The sequence below is a fragment of the Protopterus annectens genome, chromosome 17.part0, assembly GCF_019279795.1.
Source record: "Protopterus annectens isolate FY-2018-M chromosome 17.part0, PAN1.0, whole genome shotgun sequence".
In the NCBI taxonomy this organism is placed as follows: domain Eukaryota; kingdom Metazoa; phylum Chordata; order Ceratodontiformes; family Protopteridae; genus Protopterus; species Protopterus annectens.
In genome coordinates this window covers 531,070,632-531,095,282 of record NC_056751.1, presented here as the reverse complement: position 1 = coordinate 531,095,282, position 24,651 = coordinate 531,070,632, and the positions used below count along the sequence as shown (strand labels likewise).

General features: G+C 40.5%; 1 protein-coding gene across 1 annotated transcript in view; it reads left to right on the top strand.

The window, feature by feature from the left end:
• Window positions 1-24,651, top strand: part of LOC122791655 (leukocyte antigen CD37-like) — a 748,166-nt gene that overhangs the window by 287,821 nt on the left and 435,694 nt on the right. Inside the window, exon 2 of the mRNA XM_044059471.1 lies at window positions 2,800-2,878. Within this exon, the coding sequence (XP_043915406.1) occupies window positions 2,813-2,878 (66 nt within the window). The 5' untranslated portion in view covers window positions 2,800-2,812. The remainder of the gene's footprint in view (window positions 1-2,799; window positions 2,879-24,651) is intronic.

Below are 24,651 nucleotides of genomic sequence, written 5' to 3'. Positions count from 1 at the left end.
TAGCGGACCGGAGTTCTGCTGTGGCAACCCCTAACCGGGGAAAAGCCGAAAGACACAACAACAACCAGGGTAGTACACTCATTAATATTGAACAATTTCATGCTCAGCCCAGGTAAAATATAAAATATTTCACAAATAACAAATACAGAAATGTAAGCAATAATAGATTATGTCAGACTAATTAGATAAGAAAAATGTGTATACATTTCAGTGACCAAGCGCAGTGCAATGTACAATCAAGCAGTGTGCAATCTACAATATATACATTAGTTTATAAAGAGGTCAATCTTAAGTAAATCTTCAGACAAGAAACATCTTTATTAAATTATCACATATGACATAGGCTATCATAAATTTATATAAATGAAAACAAACCATATTGAAATAAATTTAGTTGCAAACATTATACATCACTTATACTCTCTCCAGTTATTGTCAGTCAGACATTACATAGCTCATTCACATCCTGTCTTCTTTAAAATATCATTCCTCCGCTGCATGTATTGTTTCCGAAACCTTTTCTAAAGATCCCAGTTCCAGCTGTTTTATCTCTGTTTCTATAGTCAATACTTCTAGTGCAGTTGGTTTAGACTTTGCTTTCCAGTTTTTAGTTATTGCTTTTTTTTTTGACAGCCACCATAATTAGACTCAGCAAGGCCTTACTGTGTCTAGACAATTATGATTCTGTATCATGGCTCAAAATATAATTTCCTTACCTACACAAATTTGCTCACCCACTATCTCTGACAGAGTAGTCTGCAAAGGGTCTTTAAAGTCTGCCAACTCATTACACTCATTGCACTCCCAAAAATATGTTCTCAATTATCTCTTTCTTCCCCATCATATCTCCAATATTTGCTGTCTACCTGAGGAAAAATTCTTTGGAGTCTACTTGGGGATATAAAAATACCTATATAAACACTTCCAAGCAAATATCCTAAATCTTTTAGAGTTTGTTGCATATTTGGGAGACATACATATATCTCCAGTCTTCAGTGAATCTTGAGAGAGGAGTGACTAAATCTAATCTAAAACCTTAGATTGTGGTCCCGTCTCCTATCCTTACTACTCCAGTACACAGTTTGCAGCAGTACATGATGTTGGTGTCACTCTTCCTACCCATCAGCTGGATTAAAAAGGCATTCTGTAGTGTCTGTAGCCTGTTATTGTTGGTAATATGTCTGACTTAGAAGTAGTCCTCATGGGCCAGGGCACTTCCAGCTTCATTGTGTTGTTCTGATAGACAGCCTTTTCCTCTGCAACCCTTTGCTTAGCGACATTCTCTTCTCTATCTTATCTACGTTACTCTTCTGTTTTACAGTTTAGTTACTCTCCCACCTACACTTTTTCTTTCTGTGCTGCTGCTACTGATTTGGCCAGTCTCTGCTCCCACTTTTGTCAGCCTTATTACTGCATGATGACCTTTATTTTCCCTTGCTGCTACTCATTAGTGGTGACCTACCCGTAGTTTTTATGCCCCTGCTCATTTTCCTTCAGTCTTCTTTCAAATACTTTCATATTTGCATACAAATCTTTTCGCACTGTGGTGTGACACTCTCATATGATAATAATACTTTGGTCATAGTACAACCCATATTATCCTCTTTAAGTATTGTAATCTGTGAAGAAAAAATAAACTCCTGGCTCTGTTGCAGAAACAAATAGCACAAGATGCTTACTTTGTAGATTCATTACTGGTTTCTGTAGTGGGGTAAATATGTAAATGGGTAGACAGGCAACAACAAAGTACTAGCAGCTTACATATTTACTTCTTAGTTGAGACAAATTAAATATTATCCTGAATGTGATATAGAAGGCTGTTGCTTTGCATTACATAGCTGTAGCGTAAAGCTCAATGAAATAAAAATGATTTTATCTCAGCTGTCATAATTAAATAAAAAAAAAAAAAATTAGTAAATTAATGAAATATGCTGTGAGATAGTATACAGTACTATAAATCAGGTATCTCCACTTAGCACTTACTAAAACACATACTTACTTTTGACTTATTGTTTTACTTATATATGTATGTATGTATGTATGTATGTATTTATATATTTATATTTAAGTGCGGTAGCAATCAGAGTTTTTTTTTTTTTTAAGTTTCTGTTTTTAAACTCAGACTGGGAGTACAAACCTAATGCAATAAAAGAAAAGGCAACATTTTTTTTTAAAGTGTTAGCATTTGCAGGACAAATTCACATTGCTTGTGGAAATAAGTAAGAACAAGTGATGGAAATATGAATTCAGTACAAAGAGTTGAAGTTAATAATACGTGGTGTAATTTGTAAAGACAGAAGACAATTGCAGTCATGTACAATATGTACACAATGTGCTCAGTAAGTGTGTAAGCCAGTGTGATGAATAAGTCAGGCTGTTTGGAATAGGGAAGGTGGCTACATTGTGGTGCAATGACATAGTTATGAAGCAAATATGCTGCTTATCTTCCTACTAGTTTTACCTTAAGAAAACAGTACAAGGAGTGCAAGCACGTATTAGTACCTGGTTTGCTTGGATATGTTTTATATTTATAAATAGGCCCTGTATGATTTGTTAATAGCAGTGCTTTTCACATGTCACCTGACAGCAATGAAACACACAGAAAATACTTTATAAATTATTGAATAATTTATGCATACATTTTATGTCAAGTGACGCGCTGGTCTTGTAAAAACTTATTCTAGCAAAGGATCTATAATAGCTGTTGAAAATGAATCAATTAAGATTTTGTAAATAACACTCATAGCTTGAGTCATATTTATACTTATTTATTTATTTGTTTATTTATTTATTTTGCAGGAACAATAAGAAGATGGCAAGCAAAAGATGTCTTAGTGTTACAAAGTATTTCCTTTTCATCTTCAACCTGTTTTTCTTTGTAAGTACAAGACTGTCATAATTACTGCACATTGTATTTCAGTATGGTGATGTCATTTTGCTGCCTATGTGAACATAGTAGCCGAGGTTTTTATTAAAAGTTGCTGAATGGCTGTCTTTACCTGTCTTTATTCTTACAAAATGCATGTTTTCTGTTCCTACTTAAATGGCAAAACATTGTTTATATGAGCCAGTCTCCTCAAGACAACCTTGTGGAGAGGTCTCACATTTGTGTGGCCATTTCAGTCTTGACATGAGTGGAGCACTCTACCTCCACGATAACTATTAAATTGTTGCTTCATTTGAATTAGGGATTCTAATCCTACCGGAACTGAAAATGCTAATCTCATTCCTAGTATGAAATTTGTTTCTTGTCTGTTTCAAGCTCTGAACTCCAAATGTGCCTGCCTTCTACATGTTGAGAATGTTAGCAACATTAAGAATATGAAATGTGTATTACATGACAGAAAAAAAAAAAATCACTGAAAATGAATACAATGTCAAACTTTTTTTTGCAAAGTCTGCCTGCTCCCCTTATGTGGGAAGAGATCCTCCCATACACCAACTCCATGGTTGTACAGCAGTGGGGAAAGAGCAACACCACGTGTTTGTGGAAAGTAGCTTTCAGAGGTAATGTCATTGTACTGTTGTAAGTCGGACAAACAGCACTTGGCAAAAACACGTTTCCTAATTGTAGTACAACAGGAAACAAAGTTTTCCATCAAGGAAGTCCTAGAAAAAAATGACAGTTTTGTCATATACAGTTGTGTGAATGTCCATTACTCATATTTTCAAAATGTTCTCGGAATTGTTTTAGTCATACCACTGAATATTTTGAGATCATGCTCTGAAAATGTTTTGCATTACAAAGGTTAATGGCATTCATCCCTGAAGCCATGTCCAGGAACAGTGTTCATTAGTAACTACTACATGAATGGGTGGGCACTAGTGTGACTGGACTGTTCTCAGTGTCAAATTGAGACATTAAGTGATCTTATGGGCTCACTGCCTACAAGACAAAGCATAGTGACCGAAGACAGAGTAGATTTTAACATTAGAAACTGGTTACTGGGACTTGAGATGTCACTTCTCTGGTGGGAAGTGAGCCAGACTTAGTGGAAGAGACGAAGGGAAACCTTTATGTATATTTCTTTAATAATTGGAGCACATTATAAACAGAAGTTGTTTTCTACTACCACATCTTACATGTAATCACAATACAAAATAAACACAAAACAAATTTGAGGAGAAAACTCTTTACTTTAAAACCTCTACATGCTGCAGGCTGCTAACTCTTAAAACAGTAGCAAAAATAAAATTATAAGTAAATAAGTAATATTAAGAAACGGTCATTTTTATTTAGTTTATTTGTTAACTAGGTAAGCTCATCGGATAGCAGTGCCCTTTTACAGGAATGACCCTGGAGTACCCACTTGTGATGTCAGAGCACAAACAAGAGTCACACTGACACAGAAGGTTAATAGAGGGAGAAGGAATCAAACCCTGATGCCTTGACTGCAAGAAGCAGCTCGTTAACTACTCAAAGCATTAATCCTATGCTCATACTGCCAGACAGTGGAACAGTGATAACAGTTTAGGTGGATAAGCGCTGTAATGATGTTCATATTGTGAAACAGCTCTTGTATGTCTATGAAAAAAAAACAGATCAAGAAAAAATGTTACTACAGTGACAGCACTAAATGAGATTGGCATAGAATGTACATATGTAAGTCATAATTAATGATGGATACCATGTTTTGCACAGCACAGCCTGTCACTATACAATGTTTTAGATGTTAGCTACAGAAGGAGATTCCTGGGGTGCTTAAAACCCATTCATATGCAGGACCATTAAGCTTCATTTTTCAAGAGACATGTTAAAAAATTAATTACCCAAGACAGAGGAGAACCCTGCGTGCTGCCAGAAGTGAACATTAAGCGAACACTGTGGTTCACAGCTGCTGGGTCAGATGGCTTGGTAGGAGTGAAAAGACTTCTGATACAGGTCATAAAGCATGGAGTTCTTCTTTATGCAAGATGATTTCAGTGGGTGTTCTAAGAAAGAAAAAAATATGAGTTTAATGACATGATTGTTTTCTTGCACAGCAGTATGTAAGCCACAAAACAAAATGCTTTCATAATTAGTTGCAAACTGAATGGTATTCTAATAATAAAAAAACTCCACGCCATTTAACCATGAGGCAGATTAATCATTTAAGGAATACCGTGTCAAAAAAAAAAAATCAGAAAGAAAGAAAGAAATCAGATAATATGCAAACTACTAAGTAATAACAGCTAAAGAAAAAAAATCTATTAAAGGAAAATCATTGTACACCATTTGTGTTTTAAAAAATAAACTTGACTCATTTGAGAATTCAGAAAAATTAGTATGCCAAACTGATTCTGAATAACACAGAACAGAATTTCAGACCATGCTTCTCTTTCATAAACAAGGCCCTAAAATGTAAGGGAAAACAGCTTTTGAGTCCTAAATGGTCAAATTCTGATGATCAGCTAGACAGACCCCACTTTGGCTATGGCTGTTGCCCCCCCTCAAAAAAACTGCTATAAAACAAGGACATGTTCTGTATTTTGAAGTGATTTTATATTCTTATTCTTTTAACTTTCTTTAATATGGTGTATTTTACAGTTTTTAGTTTAACATTTACTTTTCTGCTACATTGGAGAGACTTCACTTAAGGGTAAAGGGTATTAAATTTGAAACTCTTGTTTAGTTCTTTAGAGCTTCAGCCTTTTGCACTGTGTTCCATAAACTTTTTTTAATGTATTTATCATATATGGTTTGCTGGAAAAGCAGCTTGCATTCCCAATAGCCACTGGATCGGCCCTCAAACCTCTGTCAGATGTAACTTAAATTAGGCTGGTGAAGATTTTGCTTTAATCCTACATAATAATAAGTGCACTCCGTTAATACATTTTTAGTTGCTGATGAAGCCCTTCCAAAGAAATCTTGACACTGTACGTATTTGTATGACTGCCCCTGTCTTCTGTATCTTAAACAGTTCGCTTTTAAATATTCAGCATTTTAAATAATAAGCATAACATGATGTATAGTTTTACAAACAATTCTTGAACATTCTGAGTAAATTTAGTGTGTAGATACAAACAGTGACAGGCTTATTATATTGCTCCAGGTTTAAACGCTTATAATCCTAACACTGGTCGTTGGAGTCTGACATGAAAAGCTGAAAATGTGTTGGTGTCAAGAGTGAAAAATAAAAAGCAGGTGTACTGGCTCTGCTTAAGAATAATATTTAACAGCAGTTTCATTTAATGAATAATATTTTGTGTGTAATTTAGCCCTGATTGATTTTCTTTGGGTTAATTCACTTTAATGAGTTAGACCATGGTTGCTGATGTGCAGAATTTCACCATGCTGTTATTAGGAATATAACAAAATGTCCATTTTCCGGCCATTACTCTGTAATGTATAGTCTCACAGACCACCTGTCCATGCCAACATCTGCTTTTACTTATACGGCTAATTCTGTCATGCATATGCTATCACCCTTTTCACAGCAGCTGCCCTCTTTCCATTTGTTAGTTTGCCTGTTAACAGTTTTCCATAACTTTGACTTGCCAGACTTTCGCTGTGCTTAGTGATTTCTCAACTTAATTCTTCTTGTTTTTAACTCCTTAGAGGCTTTAGTCTCAAAGCTGAATATTTGTAGCCAAGCCTGTGTTCAAAGGTATTGGATTAAAAGTATATCAACCCCGATGAACTATGGGAAAAGTAACCATATTGCACTGAGAGTGATGCCTCCAAAAACAAAGTGGACTGCAAACAAAGACTGGGTCCTACAACAAGTACTTGCATGATAGAAGCTCACAACACGCTTGCTGCCACTTGCTCAAAAATGCAAGTGCTCAAAACTCCCAATAGAACAATCTCTCTTAACTACTTAGCCCTCCCAGCACCTGACCCTATATCACTTTTTAGCCTTACCAGCATCCTAACTCCAACCCTAAAACTCCCACCAAGTTACTAACCCCAGTCCTCACTTCCTAAAAGAAAGACTTCCTTCCCACTCCGTAACTCTAAATTCTACCGATCATTTCCTAACCCTGAAACTCCCTTCCCACTCCCTAAATCTAAAATTCACTTCCAGCTCCTTAAACCTAAAATTTCCTTTCCCACTTTCTAACCCTAAAATTCCTGTCCCACCTGTTAATCGTAAAACTCCTTTCCCATTCTTTAAACCTAAAACTCCCTTCCCACTCTCTGAACCTAAAACTCTCCACCTCCTCCTGAACCCAAAAAGTCCAGTCCTGCACCCTAAACCATAATTCTTCTCTACTCCATCCCCATGGTTGCCACACTTACCTTGCCCAACTCAAATAATGTATTTGAGTAGGTGTGGTAGCTGCTTGCATGCCGTAATTGAGTTTGAGTGTGAGTAGCAGCTTACACGAGCTAAAAGACACTTGAGTCCCTGGCTTCGAGACAGTGATTTCCAAGTGCCTGGGACTTGAGCACTTGTAGTAGAACACAAAGAACTTAACTGGTATGTGGAGACAAACCACGGCATCTCTCAGCTTCGCATATCAGAAGTACTCGGGCTAGGAATCTATCCCGCTTCTGCAGCATCAACAGAATGGTTCGGAGTGACAGCTATATCTCACAGAGGACTGCCCCCTGTATTATTAATGGACAGAGGAAGGTCCTAATTGCTTTATCTCATGCATGCTTCACCTCAAGTCATCTGTGGTATGAGCCCAGTTATTCTCACTACTGTGATATATAATTATTGACAGTGGGATGGTTAAGGCCAGTCTAACACCAAATGGGATAGGTTACTTAAAGCACCAAATGGGAATTTTGCTAAGCTCAAAATGGATCACAGGGCAGCTAGCCTAATACTTACCTAAGAATCCATGAATCTGTAAGCAAGAGTGTATTTAAGAAAGGCAACCCAAGTAAGGTAAACTGTGAAAACAACTCCTACCTGCACTAAACCACACATCTGTAAACTCCTGAGGATGTTGTATATAGAACTCATGCACAGTACATGTGTATTACAGAAAGTACATTTAGACTATCCAGAGTGGGAAGCATGTAAGCATAGTATAGAGTACAAGGAACAATACATAACAGCCTACAACAAACATATAGCAAGGATAACAAAGCTTTAGCGGGGCGGGGAGGTAGATAAGCCAAAACCAATGATCAGGAGCAGTAGTGGAAACACAGAGATGACTGCTGTACTGCAATAACCTGAAGATGAATAGTAAGGGGATCTGTACCCCTATGAGAGGAATAGCAACTGAAGGGACTACTGGGCATGCTCCAGCAAGTCTAAGGCTGGAGTAAAGGTCAGAGTGTGACAGAGATGTTACACAGAGAACACAAATCCATCACACAGTATGTAGCTACCCACACCCACAGCTCTGAGCCCAGAGATGCACTGGCCACATGTGGGATGCATGGAGTGAGTGGTGAAGTGTGTTAAGGCATCCATGAAGGCAGAAATAAGCATGCATTATCAGGAAGGTACCTGAAGTTATGATCTGTTTGTCTGTACTTCCAGTTCCTCCAGCTGAAGTCTCCTACAAAGTCTAAAGTTGGCCTACCACACATTGGGACATGACTGAAACAACCACAAATGCTGGCAGATCCATTACCACTACTTGCTGTCACTTTTTCATAGCATGCAGCAGATTTGTAATGTTACCATGTTCTTGAACAAAGCTGAAACCATCATGGTTCTCCACAAAACAAGCTTCTGCATAAAGGGTGGCACCCCTTGAATTGTATTGTTTTCTCTCTTTTTTTTCATCTACACATTGCTTGCAATTGGTAGTTGTAGCTGCATGAACCTATGAGACATAGCCGTATGAGCTACATGCTGGGGTGGAATGTAACAGTATGCAGTACATGCTTATGATGGATGTAGATATACACAGTACACCCATCTCTAGGATGTGACAGTTTACAGTTAATGTCCACAAGAGGTATAGCTGTAAAGAATGTATCCACCTGTGGGGTGTAGCTGTGTATAATTCATGTCCCAAGGAGTGTAGCATGAATTGTAGGCTGCATGTCCACACAGCTCATGGCTATATGAGATGTAACTGTACGTAGTACACACCTCTTTAGAACATTTTTTATGACACATGCTTCTGTGGGGTGTAGCTTAATGTGGTGCATGCACCTACTTTATTTAGCTGTATACAGTGCAGGCTTCTGGGGAATGTAGTTGCATACAGTTAATGTTCCTGTAGGATATAGCTGTACACAGGCACTGACCCTGAGATGTCACTGTTGTTTACACAGTGCATCCCCTGTGGAATATAATTGTATGTAGTACGTTTACCTTTTAAATATAGCTGTACACAGTGCATACCCTTGTGGGATGTAGCTATACACACTACACACTTCTGTGGGATGTAGCTCTACATTATACATATCCTTGTAAGATGTCCCTGTACACACTGTATGCTATTGCTGCATGCAGGTGTACACAGCACATATTATTGTGAAATGTAACTGTACATACTGCATATCTGAGTGTGATTTAGCTGCATGTAGTGAATCATTATATGGAAATTAGTTGTGTACAATACCTTTCCATGTGGTATGCCACTGTATTCAACCCATACCTCGTTGGGATATATCTTTGTACAGTACATTAACGTATGGGAAGTAGCAATGTACAGTGCATGTACTTTTGGGATGTAAGAATATGCACTACTTGCACTTGTGAGATGTAGCTATACACTGTGCCTGCCCCTGTGAAATATTTCAGTATATAGCACATGTATCCATGGGATGTAGCTGTATACAGTACTTTCCGCTTTTGAATGCAGTGGTGTATAGTACATATAGGTGTGGGATATAGCTGTACACAGTGCATGCCCCTGTGGGATGTAGCTGTAAACAATGCATGTCCCTATGGGATGTAGCTGTCCACACTGCATGCCCATGTGGGTTATAGCTGTCTGGATTGAATGCCCCTGTAGGGTGTAGCTGTCCATAGTGTATGCCCCTGTGGGCTGTAGCTGTACATAATGCATGCCCCTGTGGGTTGTAGCTGTCCACAGTGCTTGCCCATGTGGGATGTAGCTATACATAGTTCATGCCCTTGTGGGATATAGCTGTACTTAGTGCATGGCCCTGTGAGATGTAGCTGGACACAGTACATGGTCCTGTGGGATGTAGCTGTACACAATGCACGATCCTGCTGGATATAGCTGTACACAGTGCATGGTCCTGTGGGATGTGGCTGTATATAGTGCATGCCTCTGTGGGATATAGCTATGCACAGTAAATGGCCTTGTGGGATGTAGCTGTACATTGTGCATGCCCATGTGTGATATAGCTGTACACTGTGCATGACTCTGTGGGCTGTAGCTGTTCACAGTGCATGCTCCTATGAGATGTAGCTGTACATATTGCATGCCCCTGTGGGATAAAGCTGTGCACAGAGCATGCCCCTGTGGGATATAGGTGTATGCAGTGCATGACCCTGTTGGTTATAGCTGTACATAGTGATACCCTGTGGGATATAGCTGTACACAGTGCATGCCCCTTCAGGATATAGCTGTACACAATACATGGCCCTGTGGGATGTAGCTGTACACAGTGCATGCCCAAGTGGGATGTAGTTTAGTACTGTGCCTACACCATGGATATAGCAGAGTACAGCTCATGGACCCACGGGATAATAGATGTATGCAGTGCATGCCACTTTTGAATCTAGCAGTGTATAGTATGTGTAGTATGTGTATCAATGGGATGCAGCTGTACTCAGCCTATGCCCATGTGGAATATAGCAGTTTGTACTGCATACATGAGGCATCTAGTCCTACATACTATGTTAACTTATGAGATGTAGCTGTACACAGCGTATGCCTCTGTCAGCTGTAGCTGTACATGGTGTATGCCATTTGCAGGATATAGCTGTGTGTGTGTGTGTGTGTGTGTGTGTGTGTGTGTGTGTGTGTGTGTGTGTGTGCGAGCGTGGTGCATGACACATGTGTGTATATGTGTGTGTGTGTGTGTGTGTGTGTGTGTGTGTGTGTGTTTGTGTGTGTGTGTGTTTGTGTGTGTGCATGTGTGTGCGTGTGGTGCATGACACTTGTGGGATTTAGCAGTGTGCAGTGCAATGCCAATGCCCCTTTTAGATGTAGCTGTACACAGTGAATGTCTGAGTGAGGGCTATGGCATTGTGAACCTGCAGTATAGTTGTATGCAGTGCATGTAACTGTAGAATGTAGCTGTACAGAGTACATGTATGCAATTCATGCCCTTTTGAGATGTATGCAGTGCTTGAGACTCTGATGTATAGCTGTATATAGCTGCAGCTTTATGCAAGCCTTGTAGCTAAAGGATATTGGTCTGTACAGCCTGTAAACCTGATGGATGTGCTGCTACAGTATCTCTACCGTCATAAAGATGCATTGTTTATTTTGCCCTTTTTTTTTTTTTTGCTTGCTGGTCCTTGTTCAGCAATCTGGTGGATGCTGGTTAAGTCTGCCTGTTGTGTGTTTTTCTACACCATGATGACTGCTGGCTTAGCATGCTTGTTGTACCTTCTTCAATGCACTACATTACTGCCAGAGTTAAAATTCACTCTTGCTTACTACAGGCTTTCATTCGGGTTCACTACAAGAAATGTATATTTTTATAAGATGACTACAATGTCATTATTTGCACTGGTGGTCTTCCTTAAACAGTCTTGTAAGATCTTTTTTATACATAATACATTCTTATTATGACAACAGAAATTTCATGGCAGGGTAATCTCACTTCCATCCCAGTGTCCCTCTGTCTCCTCCCACTCACATGCAGTCTACGTCCCTCCTAGATGTTGTTTTTTTTTAGATAAATGCAGATACACTGGATTTAACTTAGACTGGCGTACAAGGAAAACCCAGATCTACATGTTTTTACTCATGTTATTTATTTATTTTATTTATTCTTTGTTGACTGGGTTAGTCCCATTAGGCTGGTGGCCTCATTTTTGTGGGAGACTTGAGGTGGTATTTATACTACTAGCGTAAATTTGGCCAGGGCATCGAGAAACTTCCCCTACTCTTTTCAGTAGGTGCTACTGGATCTTTTACATCCATCTGTGCTACAACCAACTCAGGCAGATGGGGCCACTGTTTAACGTCTGATCTGAAAAACGACACACTCCCCTTAAATTGCACTGCAGTGTTAGTAATTTATCTCCCTGGGATGGGAAATGAACCACATCCTATTGCACAGTCGGGTATGCTACCTGTTGCACTACTGAGACTGCTACATGTTGCATCACTGATGCAGATGTTACTGGAAAAGACTGGATGAATATAATCATTTATTATTGAAGGTCATGCAGACCATAATGCAGCCTACCTGTTTGTAGTTCCTTTTACAGGTTCCTCCAGTTTAATAACAGAAGTCTAATTTCACTTGATGTATGCAATTACAGGGTTCTACTGTTGCTTATGCATTTGCCTTCTGGCAGTGACATATGACATGAGTTTCAGTTTAACAGTAATAACAATGTGCTGCAGCTGTGCATAAATATGGTATAGTCGTATGTGTGTATCATCACTTTGTGGCACCTGGGAAATTTAAAACTTCATATTCCTCAAGCATCATTCCACTTCTTTCACCCATATTTCTCCATTAAGAGGAAGAGTGACCCCCTTGTCCATGCTGAAAGGCTGTCTGCATGCCATTGATCTATTAAATTTTACTCTTGTTTCAATGGTATGTTGTAAAACTGTTGTTAGAAGAGAACAATTGGCTAAGCTTCTGGTGTCATTCAAAGGGGATCCAGTATCTGTCTGCCTGGGATGACATGATTGACAGACCACAATGCTTTGTCAGAGATGATCTGCACTTGTCGCCTTTAGGATTCAGGTTACTGGCTAAGGCTCTTACCACCCCTATAGTGCCTTTTTTAGGCAAAGTTCAAAGGACAAAACCACCAACATAACAGGTACAAGCATGCAAATTCTGAAGGTAATGCTACTCAGTGCTAGAAGTCTAAACCTCAAAATGCACTCTCTTGAGTCACTCCTAAAAATAGAGAACATTGATATCTGTGCAGTAACTGAGACCTAGTTCAAGGCTCCAGAGAGCACCCCTGCAATACTAGGCTACAACTCTTAACACACTTTTCAGCCACCAAACCAGGACCGAAACACTAAAGGTGGAGGAGTGTCCATATTCACCAAGGATATTCACACCACCAGGCTAGTTGCCCCAACACAATGCATCTGAAATTATCCAGGTGCAACTAACACTAGGTAAGACTGCAATCCAGATTGTAGCTTGCTACAGATCCCCCACCATGTCCCAAGATTCTCACTACACCTTTCTAAACATACTGAAGAATATTAAGATACAACCAAACACCCTAATACTGGCTGATTTCAACTACCCTGCCATTAACTGGGAAAACTACTCGCGTACCAACACCAATGGTTCTTGGAATTCATAAATTCCAATGCCCTGGATCAACTAATCCATAGTCCCACCAGGGGCTCCAATATCCTAGACCTGGTTCTTACCAACATGGGAAATCAATCCTCCACACCGATGATCACCCCTTCGTTGGTCAGGTCTGACCATAAGCTAATCACCCTTAACATCTACATCCCACCCCCATCCCCCAGTAAGGAAACCTCTGTAAAAAACTTCTCCAAAGCCAACTTCATGCTACTCAAGTCAAAAGTGGCAAACTTCATGACACCCATGCAAATGGGAACTGAAAGTTCAACTGCTGTAATCCTACACTATGGCACTGTATGAGCACATCCACTCATGTATGAATCGTGCCATCCCAAATAGAACCAAGATGCTTTGCTCCAAAAAAAGGAAGCCAATCTGGTGGTCCCGTCATAAACAAACTTTACAACAAAAGAAAGAAACTGTTGCAGAAAAGAGGAACATCCCAGGATGCAAAAATTTCCCTTACCAGCCTCAGTAAGAAGCTGAGATCCCTCATAAAATCCTCCAAAGCTATTTACGAAAATAAAATTGCCAAAGATTCCAAAGACAGCCACAAGGCATTCTATAACTATGTCAAGAATCTAAATGGCAGTGCTCAGATCTGCTCTGAGCTACAACAGAATGGCATTAAATATACTGATCCCAAGGATATTGTCAATATCCTGGCAGATCAAGTCAGTGCCAACTTCACCCCCCCACCCCCTAAACGGCCCATCTCAATACCGGAAGATTGCCAAATTCTGGTAATAACAGCCACATAGGTAAAAAAACGTACTCTCCAAAGCTAAGAATACAGCATCCATGGGACCAGATGACATCCTGGGCTGTGTATTACATGAACTACAAAATGAACTGGCCCCTCACCTAAGTGTCATGTTTAATCATAGCCTCACCTCAGGCTTCATGCCCACTGAGTGGCGCACAGATACAGTTATCCCACTCCACAAGGGAGGATCCACCTTGGATGCCTGTAACTACTGCTCCATCAATCTGATGAGCCTGATCTGCAAGGCCATGCTATGTATTATCATGGAACTTATAAACAAAGACAATGTCAACCTTCAAACACTGGACACCACCCAGTTTGGGTTTGTGAAGGGCCGATCTTATCTCCTGAACCTGATTGACTTCTTTGAATCAGTCTCCAGAGCCGTGGATGAGGGTAAGGTGGTCCACACAGCCTATCTGGACCTCGCCAAGGCCGTTGACACCATGCTCCACTCTGGAATCATAGATAGACTTACTAAGCTGGGCATTAATCCCTACGTCACTTGATGGATTGCCAACTGGCTTATTGACAGAACCCACACTGTAAAGGTAGCCGACTCCAAATCCAGCTCCAAACAAGTGACAAGTGGAGTACCTCAGGGTTCAGTCTTGGGACAGCTCTTGCTTGGCATCTAATTCTCTGAAGTACAGGCCAACACTAAGGGACTCTGGCTAACAAAGTTCGCAGATGCAAACTGGGAGCCATTATTGAATCCCCGAATGATGTGGATGCTCTACAAAAGGGCCTTACAGAAATAGATGCTTGGTGCCAGAGCCATGGGCTCAAGCTCAATGCCAAGAAATGTGTAGTTATCCCCTTTGGGAAAAAACATGTACCCATGAATTACCACATATGTGGCAGTACACTAAATACCAAAAGTGTGATAAGAGACTTAGGGACACAGGAGGACAGTGGTCTCACCTTTGATAACCACATCGCCACAACAGTCAGGAAATCCTTCTTTGTGGCCACCTCATCACTAAGGGCTTTTCGTCCAGAAAAAAGGAGGTCATTGTCCCACTGTACTCATCCCTTATCAGTCCCATTATAGAATACAATGCCCTGTTTGGTGTGTACCTCTCAAGACATCTGCAACAACTGGAAAGGCCGCAGAAATACCTCACTAAAAGAATCACAGGCCTAAAGCAGATGCCCTACGCTGATCGCCTTAAAAAACTCCAGCTGTACTTGTCGCATATCGTCTACTCAGAGGTGATCTCTGCTTAACATACAAGGCCATGTCAAACCCAGAGCTGTTGGACATGCTACACTTAAAGAAATCCCAATTCCTCAGAGCCACATGCTCCAGGGATCTAAACCTTGTCATCACAATAAACGAAACATGCTGGAGGAATAGGTTCCTGACTCAGAGACTCCCCAGGCTCTGGAATAGACTGCCCATACATGTCAAGCAGAGCACCTCTTTGACCCTCTTCAAAAGGAACCTTGACGATTGGATGGGAGAAAGGAGATTCACCCCGGGGATCACGTCAGTTACCCTTCTAGACAGGGGTCCAGGGAAGTAAATAATGTGGGAAGAAATAACCAGGGAATTGTTATGGCTAGGCTTGTATAGGCCCTAGGGCCGATAGCCTAGCACCAACCTATGAACCTATGATTACAAGTACAGAATATGATCAGTTCTTTTGTAATTATAAGAAAAAGTTCACATATGAAGTAATACATTTTTTGTCCCTTTCATCCACCTCATGCCATCCTACCATTTGGCCCATTCTCATAGGCCTTGATCCCCTTCATTCTTGCATGCTGGATATGTGTGTTGAGCAGGAGGCAGCCAGAGGGAGCTGTCATCTAGGCAGCCATGGAAAGTCTTCATCTCATCTTCTGCCATGCATCAAAAGGGGAGCGACTTCATCCTGAAAGCCTGAGGTCTGGCTTCACTCCACCTCCAAGATCAGGGTTAGTCATGCCTCAGGACGGACCCTAACTGTCCCCAGGCTGGGAAAGTGCATGGTGTTTCCTTCCTGTTATTGACTGTATGTCATTCCCATGGTGATTCTGGATGAAGGCTATGTGTGTGTTATGGGAGTGTTTACACTCAATCCTAACCTCAGCTTCTTGTGGCTGGCTTGAATGCTTGAGTAACTGCAATGTCCTGTGGTGCTGTCTCTCTCTCTCTTTCTGTCTGTCTCATTCTGTCTGTTTGTCTGCACATGTACTCCCACTATGCAGCTAGAGCTATTGCAAGCCCCAAGATACATTAACCATAAGCAGATGGGCACCCCCCCCAAAAAAAAATAGTGGATGCACTGCTTATACAAAATTGTGGTATTAATTAAAAATTTGTAGACTGTAGTTAAGAACCATTTTTGGTTTTCATTTAGATGATGGTCTGACATCTCTTCCCACTTAACTTATGTAGGTACCATCTGATCTGACTTGGATTTCAGTATAACATTATGAGTCAGCTATAGGGCGGCCACAGTGGAGCAGCGGTTAGCGTTGCCGCCTCACAGCAAGAGGTTCTCTGGTTCGATCATGGCTGGGGTGCCTTCTGTGCGGAGTCTGCATGCCCTCCCTGTGGTCACGTGGGTTTCCTCCGGGTGCTCCAGTTTCCTCCCACATCCCAAAGACACGCTGTAGGTGGATTGGACACACTAAATTGGACCTAGGCATGAGTGCGTGCGTGTGTGTGCCTTCTGTGGAAGGTTGGGCGCCGGGCTGGTAACTCAACACCATAAAACTCCACTGCCAATCATAAGCGGACGGTGATCTGCTGTGGCGACCCCTAACTGGGAAAGCTGAAAGAAGAAGAAGAAGAAGAAGATTATGAGCCAGCTATAAAATAAAGCCTTCTATGCAGATTATTGCAAATTAGGAGCTGTCATTGAATCTCACACTGACACAGATATTCTACATGAGGGGCTGACACAGACAAACAACTGGTGTCAAGAGCCATGGACTAAAACTAAATGCCAATAAATGCATAATAGTATCCTCTGGGAAGTCATCCATCCCTGGTAACTATCATATTGACAACAGACCCCTTAGAGTTGACCCAGTAGTCAGGGACTTAGAGACAAGGATAGATAGTAATCTAGCCTTTGATCATCATGTGTCTGTAGTGGTGAGGAAATAATTCTATGATGCGCAACTTATAAACAAAGGTATGAGATCTATGTCCAAGGAAGTCATTGTTCCACTGTATTTGGCATTCATCAGACCTATCATTGAGTACAAAATCCCCTTTGGTATGTACCTAACCAGGGATCTCCAACAAGTGGAACGTCCACAGAGGTTCCTCACTAAAAGAATACAGGGTGTAAGTAATATGTCCTATGCAGACCTCCTCAAAGCCCTATTCTTGCATTCTGTCTACTACAGGCTTTTGAGGGGAGATCTATGCCTGGCATACAGGGCATTGTTGGACCCCACTCTGATGGACCTCCTGCATATCCACGAAACAAACAGCACTAGAATTATCCATTCTAAAGACTTAAACCTTGCCTGTGATATAAATAGGACCTGCTGGAGAGATAGGTATGTATCCCAGAGACTACCCCATCTCTGAAACAGGCTACCCATCCATGTGAAGCAGAGTTCCTCCCTAACCCAATTCCAGTGCAACTTGAACAGCTGGATGGGAAACCAGAAATTCATCTCTGGTTTGGCACCTATGTCTCTAATGGATACAGGTATCATAGGTTCATAGGTTTATACTAGGCTATCTGTCCTAAGGCATTTATAAGCCTAGCCCAAAGTTTTGTGCTTATGTTATGTTAAAAAATATTGTGCCCATTAGTTTGTTTTGCCTCTGTCCAGCAGTGACACAGAGATGATTCCCGGGGTAAACCTACGATCTCCCATCCACCAGTCAAGATTTCTCTTGAACAGAGCCAGCGAGGTGTTCTGCCTCACATGGACCGGGATTTTAAATGGTTTGTCTACCAGGCCCATGGTTACACTTATCAATGGTAGCAGAACTTGTCAGAGATTTGGGATGCATGGGTAGGCTTAAAAGGCCCTTGTGGTTGTTAACCTAGTAAACACCTATGAACCTATGAGCTGTTAATATATACAGTGGATATAAAAATTTTACACACCCTTGTTGAAATGGCCGTTTTTTGTGGTATAAAAAAATGAGACCACAATAAATCATTCCAAAACTTTTCCCACCTTTAATGTGACCAATAACCTGTACAATTCAATTGAAAAACAAACAAATCTGTTAGGGAGAAAATATAAAAAATAAAAAATGTACAATAAGCTGGTTGCATGTGTGCACACCCTTAAACTAATACTTTGTTGAAGCACCTTTTGATTTAATTACAGCATTCAGCCTTCTTGGGTACACACCTGCCATCAATTAAAGAGGCTCTGATTAACCCCAAATAGAGTTCAGCTGTCCTAGTAGAATTTTCCTGACATGTGCTCAGTTGCCTGCTACAGCAAAAGCCATGGTTCACAGAGAGCTTACAAAGCATCACAGGGATCTCATTGTTGAAAGGTATCAGTCAGGAGAAGGGTACAGAAATATTTCTACAGCATTGGATATACCATGGAACACATTGAAGACAGTCATCAAAAAATGGAGAAAATATGGGACAACGGTGACATTGCAAAGAACTGGTCCTCCTTCCAAAATTGATGAAAAGACAAGACAAAATCTCATCAGGGAGGCTGCCAAGAGACCTACAGCAGCACTGAAGAAGCTGCAGTTATTTCGGGTAAGTACTGGTTGTGTACTACCTGTCACAGCAATCTCCCGTATTCTCCATATGTCTGGGCTATGGGGTAGGGTTGCAAGACAGAAGCCTTTTCTTACACAGGGAAATATTCAGGCCCAGCTAAAATTTGCAAAACAGTACATCAAGTCTCCCAAATGCATGTGAGAAAATGTGTTATGGTCTGATGAGACCAAGGTTGAACTTTTTGGCCACATTTCCAAAAGGTATGTTTGACGCAAAAACAACGCTTCGCATCACCAAAAGAACATCATCCCCACAGTGAAGCATAGTGGTGGCAGTATCATGCATTGTGGTTGCTTTTCTTCAGCTGGAACTGGGGCTTTAGTCAAGGTGGAGGGATTTATGAATAGTTCCAAATACCATTCACTTTTGGCCCAAAACCTTCGGACATCTGCTAGAAAGTTGAAGATGAAGAGGAATTTCACCTTTCAGCATGACAATGACCTCACGCATACTTCCAAATCAACAAAAGAATGACTTCACCAGAAGAAAATTAAAGTTTTAGAATGCCCCAGCCAGAGCCCAGACATAAATCCAATAGAAAATCTGTGGGGTGACCTAAAGATGGCTGTGCACAAGAGATGCCCTTGCAATCTGACAGATTTGAAGTGCTTTTGCAAGGAAGAGTGGGCAAATATTGCCAAGTCAAGATGTGCCATGCTGATAGACTCCTACCCAAGAAGACTGAATGTTGTAATTAAATCAAAAGGTGCTTCAGCAAAGTATTAATTTATGGGTGTGCACACTTATGCAACCAGCTTACTGTACGTTTTTTATTTTTTATATTTTTTCCCCTAACAGATTTGTTTTTCAATTGAATTGTACATGTTATAGGTCACATTAAAGGTGGGAAAAGTTTTGAAATGATTTATTGTAGTCTCATTTTTTATATCACAAAAACCTGGCATTTTAACAGGGTTGTATAAACTTTTTATATCCACTGTATAATACCAAAGTGAGAGGAAGGCTTGCCGTTCCAAGTCTGCAGTGGCTTTCATAGCCAGTCTTCTTCCTTGACCTTTACCTATAGTTGATCCAGGTTGCATAGATTTCCCTCACTGCTCTTGATCAACTCACTACTTAGATACTCTTCTATCTGAAATTACTGCAGTCTTTCAGTAGGTGAGATCCACATCATTACTCTGTTGAAAAGAGGTGACTTGGGGGTCATACTCAGATCAAGCAGTTGACCAGAGAACCTCAGTCCACTTAAGAACCACCCCTTCTACACACGCACACAGGCATACATGCACACACATTCATTTACACACTGTTGAATGACAGTCCTCTAGAATACTATTTTCAGGTTAGACTATGACATGCTAGTAGATGACAGCAAGGTATTAGTCAGATTGGTTTTGCCTCTAAGCAACATATCTGCCAATGGTGTAACTGAAGTCAATTTCATAGTATTCCAAAATGCCCAACAGTCAGGGCAGCTCAGTGCAGTACTATTTCCTTTTAACAGAGCAGCGAAAAAACACCACTACAGATTTAGAACCACCAACCTCCCCTCTCACTTTGGTATTATACATCCACTCTTGGCTACTTCTATACCCAAATAAATCGTGTTAACTTATTCTGGACAATTTGGTGCTTCACCTATGTCATCAGGGCGTGGCCAAGATGGTGAGCAGTTAACAGCACTATTTTTTAGTTCTGCTTCATTTTAACATCTTTGACAGGATTTCTACTAAGAAAAAGCACAATAGCCTTAAGCTGATTACATTAATAGCAGAAGTAGGGGCATCTGCATTGCTAAGATATGAGTAAATGATTCATACGCATTTTATTCAAGGATTAACCTGGAGAAGATTTTATAGATCACTGATGGGCATTTGCTCTTTGTATGTGTAGATGATTTCATAGTTCATATGGCAGCGGGCTGGTAAGTTTCTAACCTTGGACCTATAAAAGTAACTTCCAGCTGTATGACTTTGTAGCATCCATTTTGGCGTGCAATGTCACGATAAGGAAGCTGGAGGTATAGGTGGAAACAGTATAGTTTTCAGATCAGGACTATACAGACTTGAATCGTTTTGCTATATCCTCTTGTTTCTTAGAGTCTCACGCATGCAAATTTTATTGGCTAAAATTAATTGTCTGCTTGCATCTTGTCTTATGAGAAATGCTGTGCAGAATTTATTGGAGGAGGGAGACAAGAGTAGTGTTTTCTTAATGCTGGTCATAAAGGAACTTGATAAATAATTAATATGTAGAAATGTGTTGCTGAACAGCACAGAATACCTAATAGACTAACCGAGCGAGCAGCGCATGTGCTGGTAAGTGCCTTTTGAGGATTGGGACAGAAGTAGTAACATTACTGTGGTTGATAAATGCACATTCCACTTAAGTGCTCTGTCTCACATTTGTTAGAACAACTGGTAGATCATTTGGAAGCTAGAGGAGTAAAGAAGGACAAAGATAATGTACAAAATGTGATATAGTAAAGGCATGCATGCACTCCAGCTGCAGTCATACCTCCTGCAAGACTGCTATTACTGATTTCCAGGACACAGAAGTAGATATGTAAAAGCACTGCAATGACTTTCTTGACAAGTTGGTACCTACAGCTGTAGCCTCTTTCACCAACTGTTTTTGCAGCTCTAGTAGCAAGACTTACATCCACAGATAAATGCTTGTACTCATACACACAGGCTGTACATATGGTTGCAGGCACACACACACACACACACACACACACACACACACACACACACACACACACACACACACACACACACTCATGTAAACACTAGAAAACGTTATGTATGCGTGCTTTTCCCCAGCACAAACTACTGTCTTTGCATTTTGTCACCTTTCTCAGATTTATAAAGCCCTGAACAGTAATTGGGTGTGGTGTATACCTGCCTCTGTGTGCACTTTGTAGCTGAATGTACCCAGTGCTGTATGTCCTTATTCAGGCTGCCAGTTGCCCATACTACTGACTGTGTATAGTATGCCCTGTATCCAGGCAACATGTACCCTTTGACTATACTCTGTATGTCTTGTATGCACCATACCCAGGATTTTATGTGCCCATTGAATTTGTTCTGTGTGTCCTGCATTCAGGCTGAATGTACTTACTGACTGAAGTCTGCAAGTTTTCTATTCCATTGTCATGTACCAACTAACTGTATGCTGTTTGTCCTCTAGTCAGGACTGACTGTGAGTAATATGTCCTGTATCCAGGGCAAAAGTGTCCACTGACTGTATGCTGTATGTCCTGTATTCAAGAAACTTGTCCTCACTGACTGTAATCTGTATTACGTATACCCAGAGCTCATGTACCTACTGACTATGTCCTGCATAGACTGCAGAGAGACCACATATTTTAAATCATATGCTGTGTATCATATATCCAGGCTACATGTAACTATTAACTGCATACTACATGTCCTACATTAATAACATGCATAAACTGACCATATGCTGTATGTCTTTCACCCAGAGTGCTTGTACCTACTGTCTGCATAGTGCATGCCCTATAATCAGGCTATGTGTACCATCTGGCTGCATTCTGTATCCTGTATCCAGGCTGCATGTATTCATTGACTGCTTGCCACATGTCCAATATCTATTACATATATACCCACTGACTGCATGCTCTATGTACTATATCCAGTTTGCACATACCTACTAAATTCTTGCTACATATCCTGTGTGCAGGCCACATTCCTTAATGATTGAATTCTACATGTCCTGTATCCACACTGCATTTTCCTGTTAAATATATGAGGTATGCCATGCAGACAGAGCACACACACACACACACACACACACACACACACACACACACACACACACACACACACACACACACACACACACACACACTGTATGTTCCATGTTCTGCATCAGTGTTGCCTGCATCCCTAACTGTATGCTACATGTCCTTCACACAGGCTGCATGCTCGCACTAACTTTGTGGTGTATGATATATATCCATGCCACATACACAATAACTGTATGCTGTGTCTTCAACACATACATGCACAGATTGCACACTAAAAGTCCTATTATCCAGGCAGTATGCATCTACTGATTTTATCATAGTCATCTTGCATGCAGGCTGCTTATATCCACTGACTGCATGCTGTGTCTCCTGTATCCAGGTTTCATACATGCATGTGGTAGACAGGGAGCATACAGTCAATGTGTGCATGAGGTCTGTATAAAAGACAATATTGTACTTCACTCTCCAGCTTACAGAGCTAAGGAATCAATGTGACACTGGGCTCAGAAACCAGGGGAAGGGAAAAGTGATAAAGTTAGTTTTTATAGTACACGTGTTGCCTGAATTCATCTCAATATATGAACCACAAGATAAAGATGTTATTGCTTTTTCCTTCATTGGGTTTTATGGGAGATGACTGCAAAATGTTCTTCGGAGCTTTCCACCCATGATCTATTTCTGCTATAGCCTTGTCAGAAATTGAACTAAGCTTTACTGAGAGAGACCTAGGCTGAGCTACTTCACCCTGTGAACCACCTAAGCTGCAAGTCGTAGCTTTTTAACATTCTTAGCACCACTTGTCTGAGACGACACTGACTCGGTTGTATTAGAAGCCAGTTACACTGTAATCTATTAATCTTGCCCTAAAATAAATTGTGCTTGTCAGTGTTTTTTTTCTTTTTTTAACTGTGCTTGTCAGTGTTGTCCATATGCTTAACGGAGATAAAGCCAAACATTTGGGGGTGACACCAGATGTTTTAACAGCTGCAGGGCATGGCTGCTCTACTCCTCGTTCCCTGGTGGGTGCTTATTCATAGTTCAGTGCTTTTGGCAAAATAAAGTGGTTTTACTTCAGAACAAAATGACAAAAGTTATGCTGATCTCTATGAAAATCTCTAAAGGTATCAGTTTCAGCCTTTAAATGCATCTACCATCAACTGGCACAATAAAAAAAATCATTTGTTCAACAGGCCAGCCCTTCAAGATATTCCAGTTGGCTTCTTTTCAGCAAAATAATGTAGCTTTGTTGTATTTTGATATTCAGAAGTACATGGTGCCATATAAAAATCTCAGCTGTACCACAGTAGGAGAATCTCTTCTACCTGCACCTCTGATTGTGTCAGCATAGCATATCTGCCATATGCTACCCCTAGGCAACTCTCTTTGACTGTATGCTGTATGTCTTATAACCAAGCATTATGTACTTACTGATTGTGTGCCGTATGTCCTGTGTTCAGGCCTTACATACCCTCCAAATGTATGTTGTATGGTTTGTATCCAGAACAGACCAGGACTGGTATTATCTCACTGGAAATTTGCATGAGATGTCGCTTTCATGAATGAGATGCCAGTAGAGTAAAATGTCAACATGTTTCCAGACAGTAAGTCATGCTATGATGACTATGTATCCTTTGACATCTGGTTTGCTCTTGAAGACTGAAATGTCCTTTATGCGTTACATCACCTTTACATTGGTCATGGGTAGCACCTGCAAATATTTCCATGGGTGGATCTCTTCACCTGATGGGCATACCTCTCAACTGTCTCTGACTTTGCAAAATGTCCTTGATTTTATACTACTTATTTATTTTTCCCTCGGCCCTCATAAAAATGCTAATTTTTTGTAACAACTGATGATTGCAGTAAGTTAATAATGACAGACATTAGTTTAATACTTCTTTTTTGTTCAGAAATTTCATGTTGATACAAACCTTGTTATTCCTTTAACATTTAATGAATTGAGAGTAATATTTAAAAATTGTCCTGGATTTTGGGTCTTTGCACCCCCAATCCATTTTTCGCTTTGTAATTGATTCTTGTGCAAAGAAGTTACTTCTTGCCAAATGCCACTCCAGTCAGCTGTGTTGTCACA